The sequence below is a fragment of the Lactuca serriola genome, chromosome 5 (genome assembly GCF_051521515.1).
Source record: "Lactuca serriola cultivar US96UC23 chromosome 5, Lser_US96UC23_V15, whole genome shotgun sequence".
Lineage (NCBI taxonomy): Eukaryota > Viridiplantae > Streptophyta > Magnoliopsida > Asterales > Asteraceae > Lactuca > Lactuca serriola.
Window position 1 is genome coordinate 88,951,993 of NC_136412.1, and position 20,664 is coordinate 88,972,656.

At 33.2% G+C, this 20,664-nt stretch overlaps 1 protein-coding gene across 1 annotated transcript in view; it reads left to right on the forward strand.

Moving 5' to 3' along the window:
- The window catches only part of LOC145052752 (delta-9 acyl-lipid desaturase 1-like), a 48,805-nt gene extending 29,594 nt beyond the window's left edge, over positions 1-19,211 (forward strand). Inside the window, exons 4-5 of the mRNA XM_079000622.1 lie at positions 18,677-18,783; positions 18,857-19,211. Of these exons, the coding sequence (XP_078856748.1) occupies positions 18,677-18,783; positions 18,857-19,073 (324 nt within the window). The 3' untranslated portion in view covers positions 19,074-19,211. The remainder of the gene's footprint in view (positions 1-18,676; positions 18,784-18,856) is intronic.
- The last annotated feature ends 1,453 nt before the right edge of the window (positions 19,212-20,664 follow it).

Here is a 20,664-nt window from a genome sequence, read left to right on the forward strand (position 1 = left end):
AATATTTATCAAGATCACCTTTGGTCAACAAAGGAATCCCATTATACTTAAATAATATTGATGATAACAAATCACCAACAAACCTCCCCCATTTAAGTGTAATCTTGATTAACTTAAAATGAAACATAACACCAACAAACTGATGCATAAATGAAATATCATGATGATTGAATTTCACCTTAGTATATTACACAATCCAAATATTCGAATATTAGGGTGTCACTAAGGATTGAACCCTTTCTATCCATAGTGAATACATGAAGATAATACACACAACAATTTACATTCTCATAAGTTCTAACTTGACACTATATTTTACTAGCTGGTGTCCCATCCTTCAATAAGCATATCAAAGCCAAGTCCTAACTTCTTGAAGCAGCTAAACTTCATGCTTATATAAGTAGTCCTTTTATTCTTGCACCTACAAATGAAATTTTTCAAAAGAAATATTAAGAATATAAATTCAACCTCCTTTACTTGCAGTACTGAACACATACCTTGGGATGATGATAATAATGTGTTCCAATATTCAAATATCAAGCTTTCCACATTGAATTCAACATCTAATATCACATTAGATGGGAATTGGGTATCTCAATCTAAAAGATTTTAAGTGGACTTTAAACCCATCCCTACAGCCGCCTTGTGCACAAGATCTGTTGCTAACCCTTTGGTTAGATGATCGGCTAAATTCAACTGTGTTCTTACAAACTCCACAAATATCACACCAGTCATGATGAGCTCACGAATCATGCTATGTCTTACACCTAAATGTCTAGACTTTCCATTGTATACTTGACTATAAGCCTTAGCCAAGGTTTCAATACTATCACATCTGATAGAAATGGTAGATATCGGTTTGGGCCATAATGGAATTTCATAAATCAAATCCCTTAGCCACTCAGCTTCTTTACCAGCAGCAGACAAAGCAATAAACTCAGACTCCATGGTTGAGTTAGTAATACAAGTTTGTTTCTTAGATGCCCAAGAAATGGCACCTCCTCCAAGAAGAAACACCCAACCACCAGTAGAGGAGTGATCCTCTAAGTTGTTAATCCGGCTGACATCTGAATAACCTTCTAAAACAGAAGGATATCCACTATAAGTTAAACCATAATTCATGGTCCCTTTTAAGTACTTGAATACTCTACTCACGGCTTGCCAATGATGTGAACTAGGATTACTAGTATATCTATTAATCCTTCCCACAACATATGCTATATCAGGCCTAGTACTAATCATGGCATACATTAGACAACCAATAGCCCTTGATTATTCTAGTTGAGACACTGGAGGTCCTTTATTAGGTAGAAGCTTAAGACTAGGATCTATAGGAGTGCTAACAGGAGAACAATTCTCAAAGTTAAACTTTTTCAACATCTTCTCAATATAATGAGATTGAGAAATTGAAATCCGATTGTTTCCTTTTCTAATTCTTATACCAAGAATTACTTCAACCTCCCCCATGTATTTCATATCAAAACTAGATGATAAGAATTTCTTGGTTTTATCAACTTCTTCTAAATCACTACCAAAAATCAACATATCATCTACATATAATCAAATCATGACTCCTTTACCAGAAGTATCAAATTTGCTATATACACACTTGTCAGCTTGGTTTAATGCAAAAACATTAGACAAAACAACATCATCAAACTTTTGATGCAATTGTTTTGGTGCTTGTTTCAAACCATATAATGATTTCTTCAACTTGCACACTTTGTGTTCATTTCCAGGCATCACAAACCCTTCAGGTTGTTTCATGTATATTTCCTCATCCAAGTCACCATTCAAAAATGCAGTTTTCACATCCATTTGGTGAATCACAAGATTATGTATAGCTGCAAGAGCTAATAATAATCTAATAGTAGAAATTCTAGAAACAGGAGCATAAGTATCAAAGAAATCAATGCCTTCCTTTTGTCTAAAGCCTTGGATAACCAATCTGGCTTTATACTTATCTATTGTGCCATCCACGTTCATTTTTCTTTTGAGGACCCATTTACATCCTAATGCCTTGCATCTAGGAGGTAAATCAGCCAATACCCAAGTATTGTTATGCATGATAGAATCAATCTCATCATGAATTGCCTCTTTCCAGAAATAAACATCCCTAGAAGCTATAGCTTCACTGAAAGTCTTTGGATCCTCTTCAATACTAAAATAATATTGATGTTGAGAAATAGTCTCATTTCTTGTTCCTTCAACTAAATATAGTTGAAAATCAGATCCAAAAGACTTAGCTTTTCTAGCTTTGGTGTTTTTCCTAGGTTCAGGTACAGAACTTGCACCACCAGAAACATCTTCAGCTTGAGTAGCACTCTTGCTGGAATATTGATGAATCATGTCCCTTGGTCTAGGTATAGATGTAAATCTTTCTTCATCAAAAATAGATCTTGACTCTATCACTGTGTTTACAAATAAAGAGTCATTAGATTCTAAAACATAGAATCTATATGCTTTGGAATCCTCATCATATCCAATAAAGATACAATCTATACCTCTCTCACCCAACGTTTTCCTTTTGGGTTTAGTGAGCCTTACAACTGCTCTACAACCCCAAACTTTGAGATAACTCAAATTTGGTGCCTTTTCACACCAAATTTCATAAGGAGTATTCTTACTCCTTTTATTTGGAGTTCTATTCAAGATGTAACATGCAGTTAACATTGCCTCACCCCAAAACCCTTCACTTAATCCATAATAGGACAACATGGAATTAAAAATTTCTTTCAAAGTCCTATTCTTCCTTTTAGCTACACCATTTTGTTGTGGTGTATAAGGAGTTATGGTTTGATATATTATTCCAGTTGATTCAAAATAAACTGGATCATAATACTCACCACCTCTATCAGTACGCAAGAATTTTATTAATTTATTTTTATGAAGCTCAACTTGTTGTTTATAAATTTTAACTTTATCAAGTGATTCATCCTTAGAATGTAGCAAATAGACATAACAATATCTAGATGCATCATCAATAAAAGTAACAGCATACTTTTTGTTTCCAAGGGAAGGTGTTGCATGGAAATCACATAAATCACTATGTACTAAATCCAACACCTTGCTTTCCCTAACAACATCTTTGAAAGGTTGTCTAGTGATTTTAGTTAGCATGCATGTTTTACATTTTCCATTATTTTTCATATCAAAAGCTGGAATTAAACTCAATTTAGACATGTCTTTTAATCTCTTGTAATGAATGTGTCCTAGTCTAGCATGCCATAATTCATATTTATTAAAATTATTGCTAGTACTAGTAGAAGCCATGCAACAGAATTATCAATAAAAGGATAATTAATATTTAGCCTAATCATTCCATTACATACATATCCAAATCCCATAAAAGAACCATGTCTTGACAAGATATACTTGTCACTTTCTAATACTTGTTTGTAACCACAATTATTTAATACAATTTCAGACATGAGATTCTTACGAATCCCTGGAACATATAAAACATTGTTCAAACACAAACATTTCCCAGAAGTAAAAGTAAGTAAAATAGATCCTATGCCCTTGATTGGTTCAGTTGCAACATTTCCAATTTTCACAACAGATCCATCATCAATTGGTTGAAAGTTATTGAACCAATATAGATCTTTGCAAACATGACTTGTTGCTCCTTAATCAACCCACCATGCAACATTATCATCCTGCACATAAAATGTTTCAGAAATCATAGAAATATAATTCTGAATATAGTTAAAATTCGGCATGAAAATAGAATTCTGACCTTGTTGCTTTTCTGGATCCTTGGATCCACTTTGTCATGCACCATCCTTGTTCACTTTACGCAAATGACAATCTCTCTTGAAGTAACCTGGTTTGTTACAATTCCAACACACCACTTTATCCTTCTTGTTGGAAGACTTGTTATCCTTTCCTTTAAACTTCCTTTTTCCATTAGACTTCTTTTGATTCTTTGACCCTTCTCCATTCACCATGTTCACAGAAGAGGAACCAACTTGGTTCTTGCCTTTGGGATTTTTATCGAGTTCTTGAGTCCTTAAGGACTCTTCAATCCGTAAATGGCTTTCAAGTTGAGTCAAAGTCATTTCCTCTTTGTTATGTTTCAGATTGTGTTTAAAGTCCTTCCAGGAAGGGGGTAGTTTGTCAATGATCACAACCACAATAATGGCTTCATCCATTTTCAGATTGTGTTGAGCAAACTGTCCCAGGATCCTTAACATTTCATGGTATTGTTCCATAACAGGCCTGTAGTTAATCATCTTGTAACCCATAAAGTTACTGACAAGAAACTTCTTGCTAGAAGCATCTTCATCCATATACTTGGATTCAAGAGAATCCCATAGTTCTTTTGCAGATTTGAAATTTTGATAGATATCAAAAAGAGAGTCAGACATACCATTGAGAATATGACCACGACATATGTAATCATCATTTTCCCACTTTGATCTTCTTGTTGTTGCCTCCAAAGGTTCATCTTCAACAGATTATGGTAAGACTGGCATGGGTGCACTCAGAACATACACCACTTTCAGAGTGATAAGGAGAAACTTCATCTTCTTCTGCCATCTACGAAAATCTTTCCCTTGAAACTTGTTCAAATTTTCAAACTTACAAGTCATTTCCTTCACAGAATCACCACTTAAGGCTTGGAATTCTTAGAATTGTGTAAAACAATTTCAGATTAAAGAATTTGGGTGGTACTCCCAATATTCTTTAATCGGATAAGACTTAGAGAGACAAGAATTTAGAATGCTTTGATGATAGTTTCGTCTGTACCAGAAAAATGAGACCAAAACTGAATTTATGATCTTTGTCTGTAAACTGTCATATGACAGTTTCAAACTGTCATAAACTATAAAAACTGAGTGTAATCCCAGAGACCCTGCCCCCGGACCCCGTTCGTTTAGGGGCTTCGCCCCTAGATGACAGTGTACTTTGAAAAGTTGATCAAACTTAAACAAGTGTGTACTCTACACCTTCCATAATTGTTTAATATTTATCAAGATCACCTTTGGTCAACAAAGTAAGCCCATTACACTTAAATAATATTGATGAGAACCAATCACCAACACTTAGGACACTTATTAGAAAAATGATAGTAATATTTTGTAACATACACGTTCTAAAATTGTGTATTGTTATTATTAAAAGTGAATAAAATTGAGTGTTGAGTTCTAACAGATAGTTTTTACTAGAAATGAAGTAAAACTATGTTTAGAATCACTCATAAAATATTGGAAGTCTTATGAGATTCCAATGAATAGCCCAATAACGAAAATTTAGCAAAAATATAAAATTTGAAATAAGTAAAATTTTACTATTTGATGTTGTAGAGAATCTCGTTAGAAGTGTTTAGGCGAAAACCTCGTCGAAATCCGAGTTATAACGAAGAAGTTATGACCAATCGAAGATCCGCGACAAAACTGACACGACGCCGAATGACGTAAAAAGTGAGTTTTTGATAAACTACTTTTTAGCCTTAGTAATCTAAATGAAAGTCGTAGTATTCGTTAAACCGAGAAGTTCAATAAAAAGAACGCCAAAATCTGACTTCGTATGAGGAAGTTATCATTTTTCGAAGTTTCAGCTTAGCAGTAGACAGCTAAAAACTCGAATTTTAGATCGAGCGATTTTTAGCCGACACAACCTAAACGAGAATTGAAGGTCTCGTCATTAGTAGTACAACGGTAAAAAGTCTGACGAAAACGGATGTCAGATGAAGAAGTTATGAATTTTTAACGGATTTTCCTGTCCCGGTCTATTAAAAATAATAATATTAAAATAAAAGTCAAAATTAGCCGACAAAGTATAAACTAAAGTTGTAAAGCATAATTTTACCTACGCGTGCATATAAGAACGTAAAAAACGGAGCCCGTATGCGAAAGTTATGGATTTTAGAAGATTTTGGCTCAAAAACCGAGAAATAAGTGGATAATATCGGAAATTTTCGCATGGTCAACACTAAGCCACGTCACCTCGCATGAATAGTATCTGCTCTACCCGGATCCGACGCGTGTTGCCTTCCGATTCTTCTGAAGCTGCGGCCCAACCAGCTTCAACGCGCCTCGCCCCGTGTCACCCTTCCGAGCCTCGCACCTGGCTGCCTTGCATATGCGACGTCTGGCGTCCATCCCTCGCATCCGAGCCAGCTGCTGCATCCAAGCCCTGCTGCTGCGCCCTCTGCTTTCACCTCCTGATGTCGCGTGTTCCTTCTGCCAGCGCAACATCCGAACCTCGGCCCTATAAAAGGAGGGCTGCGAGCCTTCCCGGGTAATCTTTAAAAATTGCCATATTTCACCACTTTTTCCATATTTTCTTCATATTAAAATTCCCCAAAGCCCCGGTATCGATTATAACCCCTGAAATACGCCACGAAGTGCCCGAGAAGCTCAGGAAATTTATTTTTTCGGTTTCGAAGCTTTACCTTCGCAGAGCCCGGTTTTCAAGAAAACTCCCGGTTTTCAACGACGAAAGTCATATTTAGAGCCGAAGTGCTGCCCAAATTATTATTTTGACCCCCGGTTAATTCAAGGTGAGTTCAATATATAGGAACAATTGTATGTTATGTGTTATATGTGCTATGTGCTTTTCAGTGTCATTATTCTGAGTTATTTTCCCGTGTTATTTTTATTCGCTATTTTTAATAGCAAAGTTATACCTTTGACCATGTGATTAGTGAAAGGACTTAGATTCACGGTGGTACTGGTATGTAGCCTCTGGCCATGTAGAACATGTCTCATAAGAGAATGACTTCTATGCTATGGCATTGGCAGAAGGTTAGATAGGACTGGTATGTAGTCTCTGACCATGTAGAGCATGACTCCGTAAGAGAATGAACTCTATTCTATGGTATTGGCAAATGGTTAGACATGGCTATAAGCCTGAAATCTACCGAAATGTTAATCATAAATTATATGTCTTCTGTGCCATTTGGGCCAAAGCTTTATTGATGCATATCAAGTATTGAAATCGTTATGTCTCATTGATTGTAAATCTTTGAATCAAATCTTGAGTTGATATTGAAAGCCTGACATATGATACGCATATGCTATTGTTGTTCTTGTTCCCTTTTGCTTCTGTCATATTGGTATATATAAGACATAAGATTATAATGTATCTATTTATTGAATTCACTAAGCGTTATCGCTTATCCCTCTCAATGTTTAACAATTGCAGGTGATGAGTATCCAATATAGTTTTATAGTGCTGAAAGATTTAGAATAGTTAATACTATTTCTCTGTATTTTAAATGTTCAAGTATGTATATGAATAGTAGATTCCTGGGTAGATATAAAATGTAATAAAACTTAGTCGTTTTGTATCCAATCTTTTGTAATCACTTTATCAATATAAAATATTGTTTTATAAATATGCATGTAGCATGTTTTGAGGAAGTAACTTAAGAATAATGTTGGAATAGTATGAAAGTTTGGGTCTTTCAGAAATACGAAAGTTGGGGTCTTTCAATCATGGTATCAGAGCAGTGGTTTAACTGAACTAAATACCACGAATTGGTATTTAGACTTAAACTATTGGAAGTTCAATATATGAACGGATTCATAATAAATATATGGATACAAACCATAGGAAGTACTTAAGTGGGGGATTGGGTAATGATAAACCCTAGTATTTTAAGATATTAAGTTACTTCAGAATTTTCAAAAAATTAGTTTAAGTGAACTAGGAATTTTGAGAATTTCTAAGCTTAAACAAAAATTGTTAACTAAAGATGATACGATATGTATCTGGTATATTTTAGGTTGAATACCTAATGGATTCAAGCACTAGAATATTAAGAAGAGATATGCCTTATATTCTAATATGTGCTAAATGATAAATGAATATAGCATGCCTTAGGGTGCTTATCTATAATTGCTATTATTTGAGAAAGTTTAAGGTCTGTTGCCGACCTTGGTTTAGAAATTTTTATGTTCAGAATTCTAAGAATTTTCGTAATAGAATTTTTCGAAGTGATAAAGAGAGTTATGATAGTTGACATCGATAAGTTTATAAATAAATGATCGCGAGATATCGTAAAATAATAAATATGAATTGTTATCGTAATAAGTGTATTAATACCAATATAGTGGTAATATACATTTAAAGTATGTTTGATATATAATAACAACTTTGGAAGAAAGATGTGCGTTTGAAACACTTTTGGGTAAGATAAATGTGTTGGTGCAGATCCACGAAGTTGTTCCACCGCTATACAGATTGAAGAAGTGATTGTTTAATAGAGTCGAAAGAACCAAAGATGGTGATCAGTACTTCGGCAGTATCACAATTAATGTTGTGCAAGATTTAGAAGAATTAAATGAAGATCAAAAGAAAGGCTAATGAAGTTTTCAGACTCAATAGGCCAAGAATTTGTGATATAGTATGTAGTTTGAGTAGTAACCTTATAAAAGATGTTCAGACTTAGTATTTAATAATACTAAGTGATGATTGACTTCTATCCCATCCTTATAGAAGTTTCATTGTGTGTTAATCCGACTTTAACATACAAGATTGGGATGGTGAATTGAGTCATTTAGTGGTAAAATGCTAAGCAACTTACTTGTTTAAGTAAGGTAGAATGCTTAGTTGAAGAAGCAATACACTCATAATATTGTATGAGAAGAGATGTTGTAGTCAGTAATTAACAGAGAACCAAGTTGAAGCTAGTAGAGCTTGTTGAGATGCAACCATATTGCATACTTCCTAGGATAGACTCCTATGAAGTAGACTTAAAGGAATACACCTAAGAGAAGAAGACTTACTCATATACAAGAATGACGATGACAAGGAAGAATAATGAAATAAAAAAAATGTGCATGGTGAATTATATGAGTTAAGAGATGATGCAGGTATTTGGAAACCCTTTGTCTTCATGCTACAAGAGTAAATTTAGGTATTGCATATCTTACAGAGTAGACACTACCCGAGAAAGGATTTATACAAAGAATTTGGAAGTGAAATTCCTATTAACCTAGGAAAAGTATTAAAATATGCTAGATCAAGCATATGCAGGAGAAGATTCCTACAAGGCGAATATAGTAAATCCAAGATATGTTTGATAGAAACGTGAAATCCTTAATTGAGTCTAGAGGAAATTGTTGTATGTACTTGTTTGAACACATTCATGTGTGATAAGTCGCTTTGTGAAAACTTTTGAACAGTAACTTGGGAACTGCAACACAATACTTGGGACGAGTATGAGTAGGTGTGAATAGTAGTAGAGGCCTATACTATTGGAAGCACAGGACTCACACTTAGATCAGGGAAAGTCACAAGGTTACCAAGGAGCTAGTAATTGATTCCATTTTATTCATGTATATCGTTACCATCGTTTCGGTAATGACTTAGAAGATGATTGTTTTTACGACATTAGTGGTCATATCAAACCGAGTCTGAAATAGACAAGTATGTTACATGGTTCAGAGAACCAAGATCGATGTAACATCCGAACTAATCCAGGAGATTGAAATGAAAGATAATCAAGGCAATCAATAGAAGTATCGCAATCACTGTTATAGTAAATAATTTTGTAGCAAGAAGTGCTACATACTAGAATATGATTATATTACATTAGAACATGAAGGAAGACGAGAGTTTGGTTCTTTGTGTGTCTCTTACGTTATGCAATTGAAACTCATTAGAATATGACCATTCGATTTGTTGTTGTAGCAAAAGTAAAAACAATATCTTGGGTTTAGTCTATAAACCAAAAAGAAGCTGGAGTCTGCAATGAAAATTTAGTTTTAACTCAAAGAATGGGATCGAAGGCCCAATAGAGAATGATGAGCGGGTGCAAGTTTGAACACCGCTAGTAACTAAGAAGTTTGAAGAATTTGACAATCGTTTGGAAAATCAAAAGTTAAATATAGTACATTTTAGATTACCACAAAGGAAGTAAGTTAAGACTCGAATGTTGTGACTAGTAATTTTCTCGTAAACTCTAGATCTGCTCACATATTATTTGATTTCAATGCCTCAGATTCTTTCGTGCCTTATAGACACATTCTTTTCAGATTACTTGTTACACAATTGTCCAATCATGTCATATAAATGACATAGGAAGTATATCATTACTTGCTGATAAAGTCTATAGAGATAGTACCATAGGAATTGAAGGTTATAATCTTCATGTTAACCTAATTCCTATCTCCTTGCCCAACTTTGATATTATTTTCGGCATAGATTGGTTATCAAAGAACCACACAGAACTCTTGTGCTATGAAAAGATGCTCCAATAGAGAAATTCGCGCAAGTATACTTGGACGGAATTGTGGCGAGATATGGTGCACCACTAAAGATTATTTCCGATTGTGATACTCGTTTCACTTCTCACTTTTGGGCGAGAATGAAGCATGAATTAGGATCTCGAGTTGCTCTTAGTACAACTTATCATCCTCAGATAAATGGTAAGGAGAAGAGAGCAATCCAAACAGTAGAAAATATACTGAAGGTATAAACAGTACTGTATGAGCGTAAATGTCATACTCAAATATGTTGGCATGACGTAGGACAGAAGATCTTTGGAGGCTCTGAAATGATTCAAGGCATCACTGACAAGATACAAATTTTCCAAGAAAGAATGAAAGCGGCCCAGGATCGACAGATGTCCTATGTAGAAAAGAGGAGACGAACCGTAGAATTCCAGGTGGATGATTTAGTAACACTGAAGGTATTTCATGAAAAGGCGTTATGCTACTTTGGAAGAAAGAACGGTTGGTAAGCAAGCATACTACTTGGAATTGCCTGAAGATTTGTCAAGTATACATGATGTGTTTCATGTGAGTTATTTACATAAATGTTTGAGCAATTATGATGAGACAGTTCCATTTATCTGAGGTGAAACTGGATAATAAGTTAAGTAGAAGAGATCCTAAATGAAAGAACGACTAATCTACGTAATAAAGAAGTGAAGTTGGTACTTCTCAAGAGGAAACACCATCGAGGCTCAAATTATGCTTGGGAAAAATAAGAATGAAATAAGAGTGAAGTATCCGTAATTGTTTTAATCGTTATGATTTTGGGGACGAAATCCTCAAAAGGAGGAGGTATTTGCGACATACACGTTCTAAAATTGTGTATTGTTGTTATTAAAAGTGAATAAAATTGAGTGTTGAGTTCTAACAGATAGTTTTTACTAGAAATGAAGTAAAACTATGTTTAGAATCACTCATAAAATATTGGAAGTCTTATGAGATTCCAATTAATAGCCAAATAATGAAAATTTAGCAAAAATATAAAATTTGAAATAAGTAAAATTTTATTATTTGATGTTGTAGAGAATCTCGTTAGAAGTGTTTAGGCGAAAACCTCGTCGAAATCCGAGTTATAACGAAGAAGTTATGACCAATCGAAGATCCGCAACAAAACCGGCACGACGCCGAATGACGTAAAAAGTGAGTTTTTGATAAAATACTTTTTAGCCTTAGTAATCTAAATGAAAGTCGTAGTATTCGTTAAACCGAGAAGTTCGATAAAAAGAACGCCAAAATCTGACTTCGTATGAGGACGTTATGATTTTTTGAAGTTTCAGCTTAGCAGTATTCAGCTAAAAACTCGAATTTTAGATCGAGTGATTTTTAGCCGACACAACCTAAACGAGAATTGAAGGTCACGTCATTAGTAGTACAACGGTAAAAAGTCTGATGAAAACGGATGTCGGATGAAGAAGTTATGAATTTTGAACGGATTTTCCTGTCACAGTCTGTTAAAAATAATAATATTAAAATTAAAGTCGAAATTAGCCGACGAAGTCTAAACGAAAGTTGTAGAGCGTATTTTACCTACGCGTACATATAAAGAACTTAAAAACGGAGCCCGTATGCGAAAGTTATGGATTTTAGAAGATTTTGGCTCAAAAACTGAGAAATAAGTGGATAACCAGCTTCCCGGATCTGACGCGTGTTGCCTTCCGATTCGTCCGAAGCCGCGGCCCAACCAGCTTCCGATGCGCCTCGACCCGTGTCACCCTTCTAAGTCTCGCACCTGGCCGCCTCGCATGCGCGACGTCTGGCGTCCGACCCTTGCATCCGAGCCAGCTGCTGCGTCTGAGCCTCACTGCTTCGCCCTCTGCCTTCGCCTCCTGGTGCCACATGTTCCTTCTGCCAACGCACCATCCGAACCTCGGCCCTATAAAAGGAGGGCTGCGAGCCTTCCCGGGTAATCTTTAAAAATTGCCATATTTTACCCCTTTTTCCATATTTTCTTCATATTAAAATTCCCCGAAGCCCCGGTATCGATTATAACCCTTGAAATACGCCACTAAGTGCCCGAGAAACCCGAAAAATTTATCTTTTTGGTTTCGAAACTCTACCTTCGCAGAGCCTGGTTTTCAAAAAAACTCCCGGTTTTCAACGACGAAAGTCATATTTAGAGCTGAAGTGTTGCCCCAATTATTATTTCGACCTCCGGTTAATTCAAGGTGAGTTCAATATATAGGAACAATTGTATGTTATGTGTTATATGTGCTATGTGCTTTTCAGTGTTATTACTCTGAGTTATTTTCCCGTGTTATTTTTATTCGCTATTTTTAATAGCAAAGTTATACCTTTGACCATGTGATCAGTGAAAGGACTTAGATTCACGGTGGTACTGGTATGTAGCCTCTGGCCATGTAGAACATGTCTCATAAGAGAATGACTTCTATGCTATGACATTGGCAGAAGGTTAGATAGGACTGGCATGTAGTCTCTGACCATGTAGAGCATGACTCCGTAAGAGAATGAACTATATTCTATGCTATTGGCAAATGGTTAGACATGGCTATAAACCTGAAATCTACCAAAATGTTAATCAGAAATTATATGTCTTCTGTGCCATTTGGGCCAAATCTTTATTGATGCATATCAAGTATTAAAATCGTTATGTCTCATTGATTGTAAATCTTTGAATCAAATCTTGAGTTGATATTGAAAGCCTGACATATGATACGCATATGCTATTGTTGTTCTTGTTCCCTTTTGCTTCTGTCATATTGGTATATATAAGGCATAAGATTATAATGTATCTATTTATTGAATTCACTAAGCGTTATTGCTTATCCCTCTCAATGTTTAACAATTGCAGGTGATGAGTATCCAATATAGTTTTATAGTGCTGAAAGATTTAGAATAGTTAATACTATTTCTCTGTATTTTAAATGTTCAAGTATGTATATGAATAGTAGATTCCTGGGTAGATATAAAATGTAATAAAACTTAGTCGGTTTGTATCCAATCTTTTGTAATCACTTTATCAATATAAAATATTGTTTTATAAATATGCATGTAGCATGTTTTGAGGAAGTAACTTAAGAATAATGTTGGAATAGTATGAAAGTTTGGGTCTTTCAGAAATACGAAAGTTGGGGTCTTTCAATCATGGTATCAGAGCAGTGGTTTAACTGAACTAAATACCACGGATTGGTATTTAGACTTAAACTATTGGAAGTTCAATATATGAACGGATTCATCATAAATATATGGATACAAACCATAGGAAGTACTTAAGTGGGGGATTGGGTAATGATAAACCCTAGTATTCTAAGATTTTAAGTTACTTCAGAATTTTCGGAAAATTAGTTTAAGTGAACTAGGAATTTTGAGAATTTCTAAGCTTAAACAAAAATTGTTAAGTAAAGATGATACGATATGTATCTGGTATATTTTAGGTTGAATACCTAATGGAGTCAAGCACTAGAATATTAAGAAGAGATATGTCTTATATTCTAATATGTGCTAAATGATAAATGAATATAGCATGCCTTAGGGTGCTTATCTATAATTGCTATTATTTGAGAAAGTTTAAGGTCTGTTGCCGACCTTGGCTTAGAAAATTTTATGTTCAGAATTCTAAGAATTTTCGTAATAGAATTTTTCGAAGTGATAAAGAGACTTATGATAGTTGACATCGATAAGTTTATAAATAAATGATCGCGAGATATCGTAAAATAATAAATATGAATTGTTATCGTAATAAGTGTATTAATACCAATAGAGTGGTAATATACATTTATGTTTTTATCGTAATATCTTCTTTCTCATACGATGAATGATATACCTAAACTTGCAAATATAGTAAAACTTTTAAAAACATCCAAGGTTGTCACTATCTTTGATTTTTTATTTCAATATTCATTCCTAAACAGTCTAAGATGACTTTTGCACCTATAATTTGTTTTAATATTTTGTTTTATACATTATTAAGACAAAATTATGTAAATGATACAAATGTTTATAAAAATTAACTACTTCAGTTATAGTTACGACAATGGTTCTGATGGTTATAATCTTTTATCATTTTTGTGACAGTGGTTCCGATGATTATAATCTCGTCTTACATGAGTGATTTCTTTTATTCTTTATAGTAAAAACTCAAAATTATTAATCAATTATTTCAAATAAATTATTTTAAATAAATTATTAAGTAAGAGATATTTTTTACTTATATAAAATGATAATCATTGATTTAAATAAATATATGAAATTATATCACCTTATCATATATATTAATTTTATTTATTTTTTATTTTAATGCTATTAATTTAATGTAATTAGAGTGTGAAATTTAAATTTAGAAATTTGAAATGAAGAATCAATTATTAATTTAATGTAATTAGAGTGAGAAATTTAAAATTTTAAATTTTAAATTGAGAATTAATAGGTTGATATGTGACATAATAGGTGACATATAACATTAACTAATTGTGATACATGGGTTAATTTAATTAAAAAAATTAAATATAAGGATCAAAATATTTGAGAACTTTGAGTTTATAAGAAAATAAAAAAATAATGAATTATTATAATGAAAATATTTTTTATCTTTTAAATTTAAATAAATAAAAGAAGTTAATAAGCTTGAATTTTGGAAATTTTTAAATTAAAATGTAAGTTAATTAATGAAATTGATATTAATATATTATTATATTTATTGTAATTATTACATTAAAATATTAGAATTTAATTCAAAATAACTATAAAATTACATTTGACAAAATTGAATGAGAGTGTAACAAGTAGAAAAAAAAAACATTCATTTATTAGAAAATATGATGATTTTTAATATTATAACACTTGTCAATAAAATAATAAAATTATTAATTTATTAGAATAGAGAGATTTTTACGACAATGGTTCTGATGGTTCTAATTTTTTTACATGGGTGATTTCTTCCATTATACATATAAAATAAAATTGTAATTTTTTTTAGGGATAATGACTTGTAAGGGTAACGAACTTTCGACTTTGTTCATATTTAGTCACTAAACTTTTTTTCGTTATCTATTTGCCACTGAACTATTGAAATTGTTCACATTTTACCCTTATGACCGGTTGTTATCGGTCATAAGGGTAAAATGTAAACAATTTCAATAGTTTAGTGGCAAATAGATAATGAAAAAAAGTTTAGTGACTTAATATGAACAAAATCGAAAGTTCGTTTCCCTTTAAAAAAGTTTAATGACTAAATGTGAACAAACTACCTTTTGTATTATGTTTTAGCAAATTATTTATTTTTGTTAAATTCTAGAAAATGAAGAAATCTATGAAAAACCGAAACCGAAATAAAAAACCAATGGTTTGGTATTTTCCAAAATAAAATATCAAATTTCCAATCTGATTTTGGTTTTATAGTAAAATGAATCATTCTCATCGATGTGAATTATGACCACTGATTTGACATCCAGAATTAAAGAACATACAAAGAACACGGTGATTTGGGTGTTTAAGAGATGCATTCGATTATGAAAGGTGTTTATAAAAAAAATATCTAGATCTAAATCTATATAATTAACACACTAACACTCTCAATGTTACATCTCTCAAGCACACCTCTGTATATGATATGAACCCACCTTATATAGAGGTGTTTATATGTATCTCTCTTTCTCTCTCTCTCTCTCTCTCTCTCTCTCTCTCTCTCCTATGTCACAAGGCTACTTTACCACATGCAAGTGGGTCTACAAAAGTCAAATCATTTACAAAGTCATACATGGATAACTTTGTACCCAACATTCTCCCCCTCAAAGTTAGGAATCGATGACCTGCTTCAAATCATCCCAACTCGAGCAACTTCACGAATCGAGCCTCAAATGTGACGCATGTAGAGATGAACACCAAATCTTTAATTCTTCCATGACTTTTCAATCTGTGTTCTAGAATGTGAGACCATACAAACCGAGCATCAAAGGGTAATTAGAAGTTTCTCATTCTCCAAAAAATTACCCAAAATTTGAGCATTTATGCGCACTCCAAAAATCTTCAATAAGTCCAAACCCATCATGAACCGAAATCATTTCCGAATCTCCAATCGGATTATTTCATAAACTTCAAATACTCGAGGTCACTTCGGTCTTCAAGTCCGCATAATATGAAAAATTCAACTTTTGACTTTCCATATCTAAATCTCTCCCCCTTTTTATAATAAAAATGATTATAAAACCAAAAAGGGAATGAGAAAGAGCTCAATTCAGAATTTTTCTATCCAAAACTCCCCCTTAACACATGACATAAACATTTTGCTTAAATCCGGAAAATCCAAAAAATTTTCAATTTTCAGCTTCGTTCACGGACCGCCTATGACAGAATTTTGAAATTGACAATTTCTACCCAAATTTTTGTCAAATGCGATCCGTGAACGAACTTAAAAATTGAAATTTTTTTGGATTTTCCGGACTGAAGCAAAATCTTTATGCCATGTGTTAAGGGGGAGTTTTGGATAAAAAAATTCTGAATTGAGCGCTTTCTCATTCCCTTTTTGGTTTCATAATCATTTTTCGACTTTAAAAAGGGGGAGAGATTTAAATATGGAAATTTGAAAGTTGAATTTTTGTAAAACCAAAATCAGATTGGAAATTTTGATGTTGTATTCTGGAAAACACCAAACCATTGGTTTTTTATTTCGGTTTCAGTTTTTCATTTTTTTTAATATATTTTTCGGGGTTTTGTTTTTTTTTTTTTTGTTTTTTTGTTTTTATTTCATAGATTTCTTTATCAACAAATGTTGTTATAATTTAACAAAAATAAATAATTTGCTAAAACATAATACAATAGGAAGTTTGTTCACATTTAGTCATTAAACTTTTTTAGAGGGAAACGAATTTTTGATTTTGTTCACATTTAGTCATTAAACTTTTTTTCATTATCTATTTGCCACTGAACTATTAAAACAGTTCACATTCACCGATCATAAGGGTAAAATGTGAACAGTTTTAATAGTTCAGTGGCAAATAGATAACGAAAAAAAGTTTAGTGACTAAATGTGAACAAAATCGAAAGTTCGTTACCCATTCAAGTCATTATCCATTTTTTTTTAACTGAGTGCAATTAAAAAATATAAAAAATAATAATAAACCCCAATACCCCTTTCTTTCCGTCCTTGGTAACGTTGACACCATCACATGCCTATACCTCACCTGCCCTCTTATTCCATCCAAACTCCGTTGGTGAAGAGCTGCCTTTACCCACCCAGTGGCGGAGAGAATTGGGGGGCTGCAGGAAGCTCTGCCCCTTGATTTCTTTGAAACTTTTTGAAAGGCTAGATATATTATGTACAAAATGAGACCATATCTATTACTTAATAATAATCAACCCCTCTCAATTATTAAAAAATAAATGATTACCGTATATAAATAACAATGGCGGTGAGAGTTGTGACCAAAATTAAAGATCACGTCTGAATTAAAACCCACTGCCTCCACCCCTATTTCTTATATTTAATTGGCCATTGATTATATACCTATTTATCTCAATTCACCTATTTATCTAAATTCGTCAGTATTATTTATATGCAAATAGATTTTATAATTAAAGATTAACTAAGATTGTTGGGACCTATTTTTATTCCACCATTATGTTTAAAGAAACTGTTTTCGGATTCACAACTACATCACCAAGAGTTCAATAATTTAAATAAATTTTAATTCTTATTACATATATTATTTTTTGTAACTTGTAAATAATAATTTAATTATTATTGATAATTTGATTTATTATAATTATAGGGTAAATCATGAATAAAAAAAGAACCATCTCATCGATTTTTTTTTGTATTACACACAATTGCATCTAGTTAGTGATGCTAATAAAAATACATTAGTGATACTAATAAAAATAGATACGTTCCTATATATATCCAAACGTTTTTTTTTTCTTTATCATTTTTTTTGTGAATTTTATAAACTCTATTATGATATTTTAATATAAAAAATATTTTAAATTCTTTAAGATGTTAGGCCCGTTATACCAAAATCTTGGCTCCGCCCCTGTATCCACCACCTTCAGGATGTTCACGATCCCCGCTTACTTTTCTTTCTCCTTTATTTTTTCCTCTGCCTTTGCCTCATCAAAGAGGAGAAGAGGCGGAGCTGAGAAGTGCCCAAAAGTTCAGATGATTAAGGGGTGTTGGCTACAAAATATACACATACACATACAAAAGATGGCAATCCTGTTCTTCTTTTTCTTTCTTTGATCAAACCTGAAAATTAGATTTGAAGAAAAAAAGGGGTTGTCTGTAGGATGAAAAGGAGGAGAGCACACGAATACACTTGCAGACCTGCAAATCAACATCTTCATAGGTTTTTCTATTTTCTTCCATGTATTAATCGACTAAGAAAAACAAAGCACATATAGAACCAATGAGATAGAGACATGCAAACAAATGCTTTCAATGCTCTTCAATTTCATAAAAAGAACATTTTTTTAATCTATATTTATGGTGTATGCAGGGTGTTAGAACGGTATGGTTTAGCCATATCACGTTTTTTGTGAACTCCGTTTGTCACATATGGGGAAACCAGGCTTGGAATACCGGTGATCTCTCCAAAAACAACTGGTATGTTTATAAATATCTAAATAATCAATACTAGCAAGAATCTATCATAAATGATTGTTCAAATATTGTGAAGGTGGGTAGGAGTGCTTGCCTTTGGGGAAGGATGGCATAACAATCATCATGCATTTGAGTATTCAGCTCGACATGGATTGGAGTGGTGGCAAATTGATTTTACTTGGTACATTATACAGTTTCTTGAAACCGTAGGGTTGGCAACCAACATCAAAGTGCCGACTGATGCCCAAAAGCGTAAAAAATTATTTGCCATTTCTAATAATACCTATAAATGATTGATCCTTATGTGCATAACATAAATGATACATTTAAATAAAATAAACGTCAATATATGACTAAGCCTACGTCGATTAATGTATAATTTAAGCCTATGTGGATTAATGTATAATTTATGGATTTGTTTATTATTGCAAGTCTTTGGTCAATATAAAATTCACTAATTTATATTTCTTTCATTTTGGTTGCAAATAAATCTTATAAGTTGAATGCAGATATATTCTATAATCTCGAGTTTTGATATATTTCATTAGTATTGTTTCTTTTGTTAAATAAATACATTTAAAAATTGATTAAATTTGACGTTTCAAAATAATAAAAAACTAACAAAGAATATGCACAATATCTGTTATAGAAATTAGTCGAAAGCATATGAACATGAAAAACAAACAAAAGGAGGTATTAACCAAAACTCTAAATTTGAAAATGAAAAACACAACCCATATAAAAAATTTCTAACAAATAATTCGTTTAAAATGTTGTATCCAATTTTGTAATGCAAACAACGCATATAACATGAATCAATGGCATAATATAGTTCTCTAAAAAAATTACAAGCATTTATGATTAGAAAGAAATACCCAATTTCATGCTCTTTCCTCTTCGAACAACGAATCCGAGGATAGGGATGGTAGACCAAGCGTGAAGCAATGACTTGGACAACACACTCGTGTGACTTGCTTCTTCATAAGGCAACTGTGATTATATAAGATGCATCAACCCGGGGACATCTTCTGCTTCTCGTCTATTACCTTCAAACACATAACAAAACATTGCCGAAAACATTACATATATATTTGGATATTCAACTTGTCTTCTAGTTTGACTCAACTAATAACAAAACCTACAAAGCATGAACTCTTAGCCAGCCAGGGTCATATCATTTGGAAACTACACACAATCCACATTATAGGTAAAGTCAGTAAAACATATTAGATCATTGATGTCACATCCACAAAATTTCAGTAAAATTTAAACATTCCAAAACAATGTTTTTTATTAGGAGAGTTTACAAAACCGTTGTTTCCAAAACATTTATTTAAATCCGGAATCATTTACACATAGTTTTCAAAACATTCACATTTTCAGAGTTTCCCAGAAACCATAAGTACAAAACGCGAGGATGTCTACGGTCACAACTTCGCCTTGCCAAAACATCTGAAGAACCTGAAACAATAAACTGAAACTGTAACCACAAAGCTTAGTGAGTTTCCCCATAGCACCGACACACAAACACAACAACACGTATACAAATAAAGAGCATGCATACAGAGTCATCAATATGATTGGACCGCCTTACCAGGCCTTCAGCCTATTTGGACCACTCTTAGAGCCTTCAGCATGTCTGGATCGCCTCACAGGGCCTTCAACCTTTCTGGGCTGCTCTTAGAACCTTCAGCATGTCTGGTCTGCCTTGTTAGGCCTTCAGCCTGTCTGGACCATTCTCCGGGCCTTTGGCCTGACTGGTACGCCCCGATGGGCCTTTACTCTATCCGGGTCGCCCTGGGTATGTTGGCCTTCAGCACAAAAGCATGCCCGCCTTAACCTAACCACACACACACAAGCCATGCCAACATATAACAAATAAAC